The 15,697-nt window shown below is 40.7% G+C and overlaps 1 protein-coding gene across 2 annotated transcripts; it reads left to right on the forward strand.

The window, feature by feature from the left end:
* The first annotated feature begins 149 nt into the window (after positions 1-149).
* On the forward strand, positions 150-15,467 carry LOC141898729 (gametogenetin-binding protein 2-like). 2 transcript variants are annotated; one of them, XM_074784795.1, is made up of 13 exons: positions 150-236; positions 658-852; positions 1,120-1,328; positions 1,958-2,101; positions 2,191-2,289; positions 2,626-2,736; positions 3,185-3,388; positions 3,721-3,907; positions 10,470-10,640; positions 11,143-11,452; positions 11,653-11,747; positions 11,846-11,953; positions 12,414-15,467. In XM_074784795.1, the coding sequence occupies exons 2-13, from the start codon at positions 766-768 to the stop codon at positions 12,648-12,650; spliced, it is 1,962 nt and encodes a 653-aa protein (XP_074640896.1). In that variant the 5' UTR covers positions 150-236; positions 658-765; the 3' UTR covers positions 12,651-15,467. The 2 variants fall into 2 exon arrangements, with proteins under 2 accessions (XP_074640896.1, XP_074640897.1); XM_074784796.1 differs by having other exon boundaries at positions 3,733-3,907.
* The last annotated feature ends 230 nt before the right edge of the window (positions 15,468-15,697 follow it).

Below are 15,697 nucleotides of genomic sequence, written 5' to 3' on the forward strand. Positions count from 1 at the left end.
GGCACTAATTTACGTAGTAATTTCATATCGTATTTCAGGGGATGATTCTTGACCAGGGTACAAATAATCTCTCGATATTAATCATTAAAATAAAATTGAAGAAATTATATTTCCTTTTTCTGGAATTCAAATCTTTACGAGTCACATTACGGAACTATTTTCGGACGCGGTTGTATACTACTTTCGTGACTCTGTTGCTAGGTCGACTTGATGTTCCCGGAATCTTCGTGTAAAATGTCAGTTTATTTCCGAGTTCAAACCATCGATTTCCAGTAACGAGTTACATGCATGTCGGCCCCTCATAAATACTGTAGATCTTTCGATTCAGTGTGTTTCATTTTGCAGATTTACTTGAGTAAACGCCGTTAAAGTGTCGTAAGAGAGCCTCAGCCGGGACGGGAGGCCCACAAAAAGCTGGCCCGATCCACCCGCACCCGGCTCCGTCCAAAAATACAATTCAATTGTTACTGACTGGGGCTACCGTTGTTACACCAGGCCTATCACCATACCATTTTGATTAAGAGTTTGCAAATGTCCAATCTTGAACTTAAAGATAATAGGCTTAGAGAATTGTACAAAATAATGTTATCAAAAAGATTTGATTTTGAACAAAAAAGGGCAGAATTTTAATTCATGGTTCTTTCTTTATCCATCTAGATTATCCGAAGTGATCTAAGAAAAAGAAGCCTGGCGAAACTGGGCTGAAAGTTGAGCTAGCTAACCGAACCCATATTTGAACGGGTGAATTCCGATCAGTTAGTGACGATGGCCAGATTGGTAGCCGTGTGTCGCTCTAAGGATTATAAATATGAAGCACGTCAGCTCCCATTAAACATAGACGAATCATTGACGGTAAGAGTTACATTTTCATAGTCGTCCATGATTACAAATCTCGTTTATTTTGTTTAGTCTTGTTCGGATCTTGAATTCCCATGACTAAACCGATGTGGTTGTTTGATTAACTCGATGAACGTACGACTTTGAAGCCAGCAGGACTTGTACCAGCTTCTTGTCACACAGCACTGATGGTAGTGAATGCAACAGCAACACGGCTGAGCTACTGAGGCTGCAATATTTTGACATATTTGTTCACGATCGTATCGTTGTTTATGAATTCAGATGGTAGTACACTTCAGCGATTTGTGTTTGAAATGCGGATCGAAGCAAGACGGCGCTGAAGCGAAAGAAAAGGAAGCGGCGAAAGTTCGATTCGCGGAGCGATTTTCAATTCTGACTAAAGATGAAATATCCACTGATTTGAAGGTCACGAGTCAAGAAGTGTACAGTTTATTAGCGCAGATAATGCCTTGTGTCGGATGTCGGCGGAGGTAAAAATGGAAAGATTTAGTTTGGTTTACAGTAAATAGTTGATATGCTGAGGTTTCTTTTACAGGGTCCCTACAACACTGTGATTCCTTTAAAACTCATTCTAAATGGTCAATGCTTTAAAAGGTGCTTAATTTGAGCAAAATGTCCTAAACTCCTTCAATTTTGAGAAATAGGCTATCTATTAGAAATTTTTTGTTTAGGCTATTTATTAGAAATTTTTTGTTTACCCAATTGGAGTTTTTACCGTGATCAACATTGCTGATTTAATAGTTAACTGTAATTGGGATATGAAAGTGATGCAGACGCTTCACAAAATTTATAATTTTTTCCTTTGAAACTCAAGAGTCAAAAGCTGAAGTAGCCGATAAAGTTGTTTCTAAATTTGTTTTTCATTTTTAAAAAGAATAAGTAAAGTATTATTCAAGAAAATGCAAATAGTAAGCATTATGTTCATGATATCTTTTGATGTGGTGCATATTTCGCTCATAGTCACACTATTGGTGTAAAAGAATTTTGAAATAGACTTAAAAGTTGATGGAGATCATGAAGTATATCACCCACTTTTCACCCCGTTTCTCTGGATTTATTAGTAACTGTTTGATTTTAATATTTGTTGAAAATCTTTCAGCGTTGAAAGATTGTTTAATCAGCTTGTTGAATCTGGGAATCCAGCCGTAGAGCCACTGGTGATAACTAAAGGTGGTGTTCTAACGATCAATAAGAAGGATATCTTCGATTCTCAAGCTATATTCAAGTTATTGTACGTTCGTGGGTGAGTACACTTGTATAAGAAATAAGATATACATCATACTTGGAACTCGATGATAACTTACTGATGGTACCCATCGGGTTTATTTTCAGACCACTGCTGAACAAGGTTATCGATTCCATCCCGAAAAGTCGAAAAAATAAGAGATGCCTCTTACATTCCTTAGATACTCATAAAACTCGGAGTCTAGGGTAAAGTTTAAATTTATATTTAGTTCAAGCTAGTTCATCTTTTCATTTCTAGACGGCCTGAATCAGCGTTTGATTTTCAAATATTTTACTCCTAAGACTAATATTCAATTGTATACTTAACTATTCCTATTTAATGACTTTGGGGATCGGGTTTGAATCACAACCAAGAAATTTTGGTTTGAACTTTGTTACTTTTCGGTCAGTTATCCTCCACTCACTGATTTAACTCAAGTCTGACTGCCTTTTCATGACTACTAAGAGTTTAAGTATACAGATACAGAAAAGGCTCTTAGTGTTCTCTTGTTGAAATCATTATGCGTACTGTTTTGATGATAGGACCTGGACGGAAGTTTGGGATGTGTTGTCGAAAGAATGTCGAGAAGAGGTTCTATTGATTGACGCCGATAGTTTGATGGAAACATTAGAAAACTATCTTCGAAAACATAGGTCAGTATCACGCGGTCCCTAGTGAAATAAATCACTAGTTAAAAGTAATTAACTTTTTCGATAGATATAAACTGATGGTTAAGCATCGAACCAACTTTTGAGCTATATCCAGCCCTGTTTTGTTATACACCGGCTATTAAATCTATCTTGCTGAAATTTGGATCTATCTATTCCTAGCTATATTTCAGTGAACATTGCCTTGGCATTCACTGAACTGTCAACTGTTCCTGAGTTTCGGTATTTGTTACTATTTATAACTGATTAGATAGTTTGATGGAACTGAAGTATGAAAGATGTTACTGAATGATTACTGATTGATTTGAACAATTTCTTTCATATTTCAATGAAATCTAACTGAAAAAAATTCAATTTGCCATTGAAAGCACTTTTCAGAGGTTGGCAGCCCTGCATTCATGCATTTAATTTTGCTCAACTTGCCACGTTTTAGGTTTTGCGCTGACTGTAAATCTAAGGTTTTACGCGCGTACAACATATTGATCGGCGAAATAGATAGCAGCAAAGAGAAAGATTACTGCCCGACTCTGTATGACGGACTGAAATGTTGCCCACGCGAGAAGCACATCCACGTTCACTGTGATACTGAATTCATAACTCATATAATCAGACGTGCCGAACCGGAACTTATCGGCAGGTAAGCTGATCATCCTCAAATAATTATACTTTTTCCGTTAGAACTTGTGCGCGATTGAAAGTCGACTCAATAAGACTGGTGTAAAAAGTTCGACTGTTCTCTCAGGCTTTGCAGGTATTTGCTACAAAATTACCCAATGATTTTTGTTGGTTAGTAATTAACACATCGGTATTTGCTGCCATTAAAAGCTGTACTGTATTGATTGCTTAGAATATATTGGAGGAGGATTCCAAACATTAGCACTTGCAGCAGGGACACTTCTCATGATACTCTCTGTGTTATCTCAATCGTTGAAAAAAAATTTGGCATAACATGTGTGTGATCTTTAGTAGTCCTTCTTCCAGTCGACGGGAACGTCACGCTAAAACGCTCGACATAGCACAAGAGGAGGTACTAACATGTTTGGGCATACATCTTTACGAACGTCTGCACAAAATCTGGCAGAAATTACGAGCGGAAGAACAAACGTGGCAAATTCTCTTTTGCCTCGGCGTTGAAGCATTAAAGAAGAAGTTTGAGGTAATAAGCATTGACCAGTCGAGGTTCCTACGACGCGTTGATTCCTTAAAAACTCCTACTGAATCGAAAATAGTATTTACTTCGAATACATTCCCTGGGAAAATACACTATAGCCATATTGCCTTTGGCTAGGCAGATAACGCCCGAATCGACATTTGGTAGGGGCGCCGTAACATAGCGCCATCTGGTGAGACGCCATCATCTTTTTGCTTGGCGCTTGTTCTCTAGAGAACGTGTTTCGGCAGTGCTCGTAAATCGGTTAAAATTCTTCGTGTTGGATCGGACATCCGTTCTAATTGATATTAGAAACAGACATAAGAGTGATTGATCTCGGAATAGAAGTCGAACTTCGGGTGAGATCGTTTTTAATTTATGCGCATTTCAACATTTTGCCACCGGTTTTCTACTTCCGGTTTCGCGGGAGCGCCGTGCTGTTTTCTTAGCGGCTCCTCCCGCCTTATATATTTAATAATTATCATTCAACGTAATTGATTTCCGTCTCATCATTCACGAAAATTAATAATCTGTACTAAAAATCGTATCAATAATTAACCCTTCATTTCAGCTTATTTTAGGGTTTAACATGTCGGATCACGACGTCTCCAGTTCCCCTAGGGGACCGAGATTTAAACGTTTGGGCAACCACCTTCTAAGACCCCAGCGTCCTCATCGGGCAAGGTTGATACACCTGAATGCCCGGATACTCGGAAACAGGGCAATGATCCGGGACGATCCGTGTCTAGGTCCAGGTCCCGATCGAGATTTAGTCGGTCCGACTCTTCGTCTCCTACTAGACGTAGGCACCAGCGCTCTAATAAAAAACGACGTCGTTCACCGTCTGACCCCAGCTCTGGGTCAAGGTCTCGTTCTAGGTCCCGTTCTAGAGTAAGTCGAACCTATTCTCCGTCACCTACCAGGCGTAGGCACAAGCGTGCCCATAAGCAACAACGTCGTCGCTCTCGTTCTAGATCACCGGCTGATAAGCCGTCTGACTCTAGTGACATCAAGAATATGCTAGCGATATTCTCGCAGATCGCTTCCCTTAAGGAACAACTAAAAGGTAAGGAACCCCCGGGCCCCAAGCCTCCATCAGTGCCAACAGGGCTGTCCTGCAACCCAACAGATGGGTTGGTGTTGGATGATGTCAACGATTTTTCTGACGAGGAAAAATCTCGTGATCCAGAAGATCCTGGTCTATCCAGGGACGGAGACATGCACAGATCGTGCTCTCCGTCACCATCCACAATGGAAGAGACGGGAGACATTCCATTTAAGGACTTAGTATAAGAAGTTTTCTCCCGGTACGGAGGTACCAAGGCCAAACCTAAAACAACCCAGCCTAGAGGGTCGGCCGCCAAAATCTTCAGTTCATCCGATGACACCGAAGAGTTAGTTTTAGCACCACATTCTGCATATAGAGAAGAATGGCGTGAGACTTTGGACACGACACTGTGGGGTGGTAAGCGTACAGACAATACTTGGTCTTATCCTCCATTAGAGGCAGGCATGAAGGATTCAAAATTTTTCTCTCCGTTGTATCCTCCCATATCGGGGTACAAGACTTATTATTACGCCACACCAGGTGCTAATGATCCGGGATTCAAACCACACTTTGAGTTAGACTCCAATGGGTCAACCACGATAGGACTACCCAAAAAACCACCGCCCTCCTACACTTTACCAAAACAAGCAATGGGAGCGTTGAACCAATTAGCTCGTAGCATTTGTCAAATCGCGTCTTTCCAAGACATTTCACTGGTTGCCATGCACGGCGAGTTAGAAAAAGTAAAGTCTCAACTAGTCCAGGATAATCCGGATCCAGAGACAATGTCCGAACACGTGGCGACCATAGAGAGAATTCTACAGTCTATGGCCAAGGCGTTGTGTCACCAAGTACCTTTGGGTATAAGGATCCAGGCTAACCTAGCCTTAATCAATAGATATAGCTTGTTGGCCGACTCCAAACTTCCAGAACCGGTGAAAGTAGCTCTATACAGAGCACCGCTGGGCAATTCCTCAAGGGTTTTCTCTGGATGCTGCGCATCCGCCGATGCGGAGGCCACCAAGATCAGAGAATCTCAGGCTAAGGCCGGTAGGCAGTCATGGAAGACATCAAAAAAGCCTAGTTATTACGCCGGCAACTCTACCTACAGAAACTCACCGGCAAATCAGCCCGGATACAATCAATCTCAAGTCAACAGCAAATTAAGCTACAAAAAAGCGGGTTGGACAAGCTCCAAGGGAGCTCAAAGCGACAACAATAACAATTTGAACTATGTCAGTTATTCTCAAAGTTCTTACAGTGACAATCCCCAAAGGGGTAGGGCTAGATTACGTAGGGGCTTCAATCGACCCTTTCGTGGCCGCGCCAACACAGGTTCCCGTTGAAGATGTCAGGCCAGTGGGCTCTTGCCTTCAAGACGCCTCTTCCCACTGGCTAGAAAAATTTGGCGACACTTGGGCTACAAAGATCGTTTCCAAAGGATACCGACTGAAATTCGTTCACAAACCGCATATATCTCATCAGCCGGTGGAAATGAGGCCGAAGTGGGGGCAGGAGTCCCACGTTATGCCAGCGATCAACGAGATGATTTTAAAAAGATCGCTGGAAGAAATCCCTCTAGGATCCCCGGGATGGTATTCAAGAATTTTCACCGTCCCAAAATCATCTGGGGGCTTAAGGACGGTAATAGATCTGTCAGCTCTAAATCGTTATATCATAGCTCCAAAATTCAAGCTAACAACACCCAAGGAGGTGATTCAGGGGCTGGAGCCAGGCCAATGGGCAGCATCCATAGATCTGAGGGATGCATACCTACAAGTACCAATACACAGGAACTCAAGAAAGTATTTAAGAGTTCATTGGAGGGGAAGAACATACCAATTTCGGTCTCTGCCCTTCGGCCTGAGTTCAGCCCCTTGGGTCTACACCAAACTTGTCAAAAGGGTTCAGAAACACCTTCAGTCGAAGGGAGTTCGCATTTTCTGTTACCTGGACGATTGGCTGGTTGTGGCAAATTCGAAAGCAGAGTGCAAGGAAGCCTTAGACAAGACACTGGCCTTGATCCGTCAATTAGGTTTCATAGTGAATTTAGAGAAGTCCCAGTTGACCCCCTCTCAAAGGTTCACGTACCTAGGTATGCACTTCGACCTGACGCAGGCCTTAGTCAGACCAGCACAGGCCAGAGTTCAGAAGCTGAGGGAGGCAGTTCTCGGTCTCCTGACGGGGGCGCCCAGATCGGCTCGGTCCTGGTCCCAGGTTTTGGGCCAGATGAGTTCCGTTGCACTCGTAGTTCCGCTCGGTCGTTTACACAGCCGTTCTCTTCAAAGATTCTGGAAGCAAGCTTGGAGATCGGTAGGGGAAGAGTGGGATACCTTATTGCCGGTACCACCGGTGAACCTAATCCCCGACCTCGAGTGGTGGACTCTCGCGCAGAACTTGACAAGAGGCACCTCCCTAGCACCCTTGAAGGCCCCGATTCATCTATTCACGGATGCCAGCCATCAGGGCTGGGGAGCACATGTAGAAGGTTTTCAGAAAGCCGGGAACTGGTCTCGAGCAGAGGCTCATCTCCACATAAATCACCTGGAACTGTTAGCGGTTCAAAAGGCCTTCAAACACTTCAAAAGGAGGTTAGGGGGCCATCATGTGTGGCTGTCGACGGACAACTCCACAGTAAAGGCTTATTTGCTCAACCAGGGGGGGACCAGGTCCCCAACATTATCCAACTTAGCAGCTCAGATTCTGACCTGGGTCCAGGCTCAAGGGATGATTCTTTCGGTTTCCCACCTGGCGGGCAGCCTGAATGTGGTGGCCGACGCTCTGTCTCGCCAAGACAAGCCAGTAGCCACCGAGTGGACATTGGCAGTCAGGGTAGCCAATCAAGTCCGGGCCCTGATGGGAAGTCCGAACGTGGACCTGTTTGCCACTCGCTTCAACACGAGGTGTCCGGTGTTTGTGTCCCCATTTCAAGACGACTTGGCGTGGGGGGTGGACGCTCTATCTCTGAGTTGGGACAACCTGCTGGCTTATGCCTTTCCCCCCACTCCCCTACTCAATCGAGTGTTGGAGAAGATAGAGGGGGCAGTCAACTGTCAAGTGGTCTTAGTGGCTCCCTGTTGGCCGACTCAGACATGGTTCGTCAGACTCCTGCATCTACTGGTGGACTTCCCTCGCACTCTGCCCAATTACCCCGGGTTACTGTCCCAGGGACGGTTCAAGTTACACCCAAATCAATTCCAATTGAATCTACACGCCTGGCCATTGTCAAGCGACAGCTTTCAAACCAAGTAATTTCTTCGGGGGCAGCCAGATTTATTGTGGAATCCAAACGTCCCTCTACCGGAGCATTGTACGATTCCAAATGGGAATGTTACTCCGATTGGTGTAATAGGAGAGCGGTGGATTCTCTCCACCCCTCTGTGTCAGAGTTAATAGATTTTTTCTATTTCCTGTTCGAAGAGAAGAATAGACAGGTTATAACCATTAAAGGCTACAGATCAGCAATAGGGCATACTTTTCGTTCAGCTGGCATCCCTGTAATGACGGAGGATGTGAAAATAGCTCAATTGATATCAGGTTTTAGGGTTAAGAGACCCAAACAGGTTTCAGATATCCCGCCATGGGACTTAACAGTGGTTCTTAGAGCACTTATGATCACTCCCTTCGAGCCTATCCGCAATACTACCCTGTCAGACTTATCTAAGAAAACGGTGTTCTTACTGTTCTTAGCAATGGCCGCGAGGCGTTCGGAGGTTCATGCTTTATCGATGCGTCCGGGTCATATTTCTTTTGGTCCACAAGATAGGTTTGTCATTTTAAGGCCTGGTCTTAGTTTCATTGCCAAGAATCAAAAGGCTTCCGTAGCAGCCAGATCTTGGAAGATCGAGGCTTTGACGCATAGGGTATCTCACGATCTTCCTGATACGTCACTCTGTCCAGTAAGAGCTTTAAAGGAGTACCTAGAGAGGACACTTCCCCACAGACAAGATAGGGAGAGGCTCTTTATTCCTCTCCGACAAGGGGATAAGAGAGATATCTAAAGGGACACAATCGCTAGATGGATTGTATCTTTAATTAAAGAAACTCTGCATTCTCAGGGGGCCCAGGCTCCGCTCGGGATACATTCTCATCAGGTGAGGGCATTAGCCACATCCTGGTCATTATTCACGGGGGCTTCCTTGGAACAGGTTTGTCGTTCAGCCTTCTGGACGTCTCCGTCTACCTTCTCGTCATTTTATTTGAAGGACGTTTCTGGACAGTTAGGCTCACTGTCCACGTTGGGTCCAATTGTTACTGCACAACGAATAAGCGTACAAAAACCCAAAAAACATTGGGCCCAGTTAGACCTTTTTAAACCAGGTCCTGGGGATTAAAGGGTTTCTTCTGTATTCAGCTATAAGAAAGTTGATGTATATAAGTTGTGGGCATCTGTTACAGGGCCTAGGTTACCTTAAGACAGTTAGTGGTAAGGGTCCCTTTTGTTATAGGTATTAAGTTTAGACATGAATCATGATTTCATTTATATAGCCTGGGCAAGGCTGCGTCTAGAGTTTAAGTTTTTTATCTACTGGTTTAGGTTAATATCGAGGTAATGGCAGTCAGTGCCTTACTAAGGTATCCGGGAGTCAGTTGACACCGGGTTGTTTGATTTCCTTTTTTCGACTCAAACGTAACAGGGTCATAATAGGCATGTTATTATCTACCAGTACAGTTAGGAACTGAAAAGGAAGCAGCACGGTAGCTCCCTGATTTTTGGTTTTCCACTGGCTCACCTGGGGTTTGTTGCGGTTTTCTGCAGAGAGTTTTAGGGTGAGTGTAAGTGTAGAGAATTTAAATCGACTTTTGGTCGCCTCCCTCCTCCATTCTTTGGGATTCTGGCTATAGTGTATTTTCCCAGGGAATGTATTCGAAGTAAATATTACAATTTTGTTCAAAAATTGGTATTTACGAGGAATACTTACCTGGGAAAATTACACTACATTAAATTTTGACAAATAACCAATTACAAATTTTTGTCTAGTTTGTACTGTGTATAGTGTAAAGGATAAACGTTTGCTTACAAAACCACCAAATTAACGGTTTACCGAGATAAACAGTACCAATTTAGGAGCCTATAGTATTTGGGATATTTGGTATATGAACGTGATGCAGGAGCTTCCTAGAAATTTGAAACTTTTTCGTTAAAATTCCTTATATCCAAGAACTGATCTGTAGCGACCCAGTCAGTGTTATTAAGTACAGATCAGGTCTTTTATCTACCAGCATACAATATTGTTAACCTTCCTGCATTATGTTACTGATTTTCCATTATTGTAGACTATTTTGGTCTGATAAAGATTACCAGGGCGCCTTAAAATATTGCAATTTGAAAATTGTCATTCATATTTCAAAAGCTTATCCCTGAAAATGTTTAAGCTTGTTACTCGAGACATTTTACCAAGGTTGGAAGCCCTAAGTGCAGTTAGTTGTAAATTTCTTGGTACCAGAAACAATTTTCTACCATTATTCATTTCATTGACTAATTCAAGTTTTGTACCGGGTACTCGATCTTTTTCGCAGATAACTTTGGAGAAAAAACAAGGTATATCGAACCTCGAACTCGTCTGCGAAGAGTTGCTAGAAGAGGAACGCGTCAAGGAGCAAAAACGCGAACAGAAAAGACAAAAGCGACGCAAGAAAAGAAATCGAAATAACAACAATTCTGAAGAAGTGGAGGGCGATAATTGTGAGGTAAATTGATCGCAAATGAAAATTGGTTATACATTATATACATTTCTGCGGAAAGGTCCAGTTTGTTAAGGATTTTTTTGCAGACAGCCATATTTAGTGGAAGTAACTCTGGAATTGGTATTTCGCTGTAAAATTGATTTAGATATTACTGGTACTTGGTATTTGTTTACCACTGACAATTATAAATGTTTTATGCCGAACTTCATTTACATATGTATATTTCTTTTGCTAAATTATCTGCATTCTCTCTACCAATGATATTTATTACCAGCAGCCATATTCGCGAAGGTTGTCCAACTTAGTTGGTTGCTAACTGTGTAGTTAAACTATAGGAAGTAACAAAGTCTTTATGAATTTTTGGTAGTAAGGAACTTAACAAGAAACTAGGCTTAGTAAAGTTTTATGAATATGGAGTTTGATTTCGATGTTCGAAGTAACCGATTGTCGGTATCAGGACAATTGCCCCCAAATTAAATCTTGTTGTTATGTCTATGTATTTCAGTGCGGTGTCAATGACAATGCAACGAACACTAGCTGCGCGTCATGCGAAAGTGATTACGCCGCGTACACCGTGGCGTATAGCAGTAGTACTGGTAAAACAGCGAATGGCTCCGGAAAACCTACTTGCAACGGTACGACGCAGCGGAGTAAATGCGAACCGGTGACGTTGAATTGTAGCGGCAGTAAATCTTCCAGTTGCCGTAGCGATGCCGGCTATTCATCTGGACACGACGGCTGTGAGAGTTGTAGCTTGCCGAGTTCGAACGATGGTTCGGATATCTTATGTTCCGAAGATCATTGCATTCACGATGGTAAGTGCGGATGAATTCTGAAATATTTAAGGTGGTCAAATTTTGGAGTGCCGGTTTTAAAATTTCATTTTCTAATTGTTCGATAACTCTGGAGTCGTAAACAACCCACACATTTTAGCTTCTTATGTAGATAATGGAGTCATAACTCCTCTTCATTGTCCATGTTTGGATTACATCTGTTATTGCTCTGTATGTTACAGGAGAATCTAGTCCTTGTTCTTCCGTTGAGCTATCTGACAGTTGTTCGGATTGTTCGAGAAATTCCAAACACTGCAAGAATGAAAAATCTCAATGGGTAAGTGAGGAGATTCTTGTGAAGGTATCCATTATTAATAGTTGTCAGTCCCAGGAGATAAAAATACTCCTTATAATTTTCTTTTGTTCCCATTCTAGTGCAAGGATAGACCCAATGGTGATGTATTTTGTGCTCACGGAAACAGTTTCCCCCGACAATTATTTGGTGGTGGTATGGCGACTAGTTTGCAAGAGATGCTTCTAGAGGTATGTATAATACTATAAAATATAAATGTAAATCTACAAAATGTAAAATAAAGATAAATTTGAGATTGCTTACATGGCAGTGATGTTGTGTGGTTCAGTTTTATAAATATATTTTTTGGGGAGTTGCTCTAACAGGCTATTGAGTTCACTTATCTATCCATCTATAGGCCTAAGTAAAATCAAAGTTTTTAGCACAATTGTGCTCCAATTTGTAACTAATGACATGTTTATTGATTGTTGTGAGCTTCAAAGGTTTGTGTATAAGTTGGCCACCAGGAGAGCATTGAATATTGAAATTATTAGATGGTCTTGCATTTCAGCAAGTTGGCGTGTTGTTCCCTGGGCTCTTAGTTTCCTAGTTTTAGTGAATGACTGACACATGTTCAGGATTTGTGAAACACCTGGGCGCTGATTTAGGGGGAAATTCTCGGTTTAAATAAAAGTTATTTTTTTGTTCTAGGCGCAGTGTTCGTCCGACGAAGACATCGGCGAGTCGATATCTGAAGAAGAGATACGCCAGTTCAAAGCCAATCAAACGATATTAGATTCCAAACGACAAGAGCTGAGAGAAACGCTTCGTAAACGTTTCGACCGGCTGTGTTTGAAAGGCTGTTCGTGTCGACATAAGAATTGTTGCGCGGAGACGATGTGCTGCGTAAATGTCGTTCTGAAAGACACTGATGTCGATTTGGAGTAAAAACTATCTTTCGGCATTTTTCTTCTTTTTTTCATGTGATAAATGCGAGTTTCAAGCGGGTGTTATTTGCTGTGCATTGAATTGTGTTTTGTGTGTGTATGTCGTTAGTTCATTGTTAAGTTATGATGAAATTGTGAAATGTTTGGGCAGCAGGAGTATAGTTCAGAATGGATAATGTCGAGTTTTCCTTTTTCATGAAGGGTTATCCATTTTCATATTTGCATACTTCAATGTTGTTGATGTGCTCCTGGCACACTGGGCAATTTTCAAATTATTCATACACGTGGCTCAATGCACGGACGGTCTTAATACAACTGGCACAATAGACAGACTAAAATTGACTTAAAACTGCTTCACACACATAGATATGGTACTTAACTTGAAAAGTCTTTGAATTTCTATCCTGAGTCTTAGGAGGTCCAAGCCCTGTCTACACTAGAGTGCGAATGTGGATTTTAGTCTACTCTAAAGAGGATCCAATGAATGCATTTTTAGTCATTCCATCAACTTCTGGATTTGTTGAAACCGTTTTCTTTCGAGAATACAATATAGTAATCTGGTCTCGTGTAACTTTAAGATCTAAATTCGAATTGTTTGAAAATACGTTCAAAGGGTTCTTGTGTCACACGGCTTCTTCCATGTTTCTGTTGATATCTTTACATGAAATAAGTACTATGTAGTAAAGTTCTGAGAGAGTACAATACAAAAAACACAAAGCACAAGTCATTGTATAGTTAGTTGATTATACATCATTGGTCCTTAACTTTTGTTGATGATTATTATTATTAAAGCTAACGTTTTGTATTTGTTAATAATTTTATGGTATTAGGAAGAATTATATTGTGATAAAATCGAATTAACTTTAGATCAATCTGATGGTGAAGGCCTTTCCTGATCAAGTCGTATCTCTTGGCTAGATTTTTAATTCTAGAATTTCTGCTAGAAACTGCCGTATCTAATGAGACCTGGTTTACATTTTAATGATCAGTCTTGCTCCCATTCGTTAGTAGTGATAAGGTTGGCTTATTTCAGTAAACAGTTTTCGATATTATTTTATTACATCTTCAGATAAGGGTTCAACTGTCAAGGGGTAGAAAAAGGTTTCTGGCCGTTAAAAGTTTGGTCTACTGATTTATCATGGATATTAATTTGAAGTCTCTTGGCTTGGTCAGGAAATATTATTGAATTGATATACCGATAAGCTGTCCAGTGATATTCATATATATATGTGATATGATTTTATTTGCAAACAGTGTCTGTATCACTGGATTCGATCTTATAGACAGGATTCTGTGAATATTACTTGTGATTTTCAAGATCCAAATATATTAAATACGCATAACTGGCTCAATTTATCGTAATTGTATCTCTTTGGCAGTAAATCAGATCTCTGTATGCACCAGTGCAATTTATGCAAAAAGGCCTGTTGCAAAGTAGTAAAAGTGACAGAATTTTGACTTCATGACCCAGTAGCACAGACCATCAGTCTTACCTGTAAATCTAACAGTTCATGACCTGATTAAGTGACCGCAACTGAATCCAGTGTTTATTTAGAACTGTAACTCCTATTGTTCGATAACGACACATGTATGTTAAAGCCATTGACTGGTGAATTGTGGTCATTCATTGATTACATACACATGAAGGGGTCCGCAATAAAATCAAAGAAAAAAATATGACATATATTGAAATGTGGCAAACAGATGACTCTTGCCACTTAGGATGATGAAGTCATGATTTTGTTGGAATTAAATCTTTCATGACTTCCTACATAGTAGAATATTCAGTCAACTGGTAAAATGCAGTTGCTTACCTTTTTTTCTAGTTGTGTGTTTGTGTGTATGTGCATATGGAAAGTTATTTGAATAGCAGAATATTTAATTTGCGGCTTACTTTGCACACATATTTTTTGCACGTGTATTCAGCAGGACCATCCGAAAATTGATGATTTGGACTAAGTGATATACTTACAATTAGGACCTTTTTCCATTAATATAGGTTAAAATTCAACTTAAATTTGGAGGCATGGTGATAAAAGTGTCAGACATCTGCGGAGTGGGTACACCTGACTACCTGACTAGGACTACTATTTACTACCATTTGGGAGTAGTTTCTGCTCTTAAGAGCTCAATTACTCCAAGAAATATATTTTTTTTAAACTCATAATCAATGGTAATGGTAAAAAATCATAATAAAATCTAGTTCACTTTCAGTGAAAGTATATTTTTATGCCAAATAACTCTCATCTTTGGTACAACTTCTACGAAATTAGATATTGGTGGTCAGTCTAGTATGGGTGAGTTCACGCTGCATTTAGATACTGGCGATACTGGCAGTAAAGTATTAGCTCCAATCATAGTGTATCAAAGTGAACCAATGAACTCGTTGAAAAAATGAATGAATTTTTATCTCAAATTAAAAAATGGAACTCTGGGTCTTTCAATTTAATGCGAGTGCGTAAGACATATTATGAAGTGACTAGTAGCACTAATTTGAATTATAGGTCTAATGATTATTATGAAACTTGGTTCCAGCCCTATAAATCGATATCATTTTGGTTATTGAAGCGAAATATGTATGAACTGTTTGATAAATTTTTGAAATTGTGGAACTGAGCTTCTGCATGCATGAGGTAATAGAAGAAAGTAAGCCTACTATCTTGATATAAATGTACAAACAACACTACGTTTTAAAAATGACAAGATGTTGAAGATTATTAATGATTAAAAATGCATACTTTTATGTTGCCTACTGGATGGGTAATTTCAAAGCCTGGTGTACTCTTGGGATGCAATTTCTGTAATAAACGACTCATGTGCCGGAATATGTAATTATCTTCTTTGTCTTTTCGTAGATTATTCTTACAGAGAGAGGTTATATTTGTGTTCTCTTTTGGTTTTTCGAGTTAATCCCATCTCAAAACACTTGAAAAGTATCCAGGCAGCTCCCCTCGCAAAAATATTCGAACCTGATGGTGGGTTTACTGCATAGACTCTAAAACAAGTCCATGGTTCGTGAAAGATCAAATAAAAGCTATAGAGATCAAA

Source organism: Tubulanus polymorphus, chromosome 2 (genome assembly GCF_964204645.1).
Source record: "Tubulanus polymorphus chromosome 2, tnTubPoly1.2, whole genome shotgun sequence".
NCBI lineage: Eukaryota > Metazoa > Nemertea > Palaeonemertea > Tubulaniformes > Tubulanidae > Tubulanus > Tubulanus polymorphus.

Excerpts from the sequence above, each read along its gene's own strand:
- LOC141898729 (XM_074784795.1), top strand. The coding sequence starts at position 766 with ATGGCCAGATTGGTAGCCGTGTGTCGCTCTAAGGATTATAAATATGAA. Across the intron at positions 2,290-2,625 it reads CATAAAACTCGGAGTCTAGG|GACCTGGACGGAAGTTTGGG; the intron begins GTAAAGTTTAAA and ends TTTTGATGATAG. Across the intron at positions 10,641-11,142 it reads TGGAGGGCGATAATTGTGAG|TGCGGTGTCAATGACAATGC; the intron begins GTAAATTGATCG and ends TATGTATTTCAG.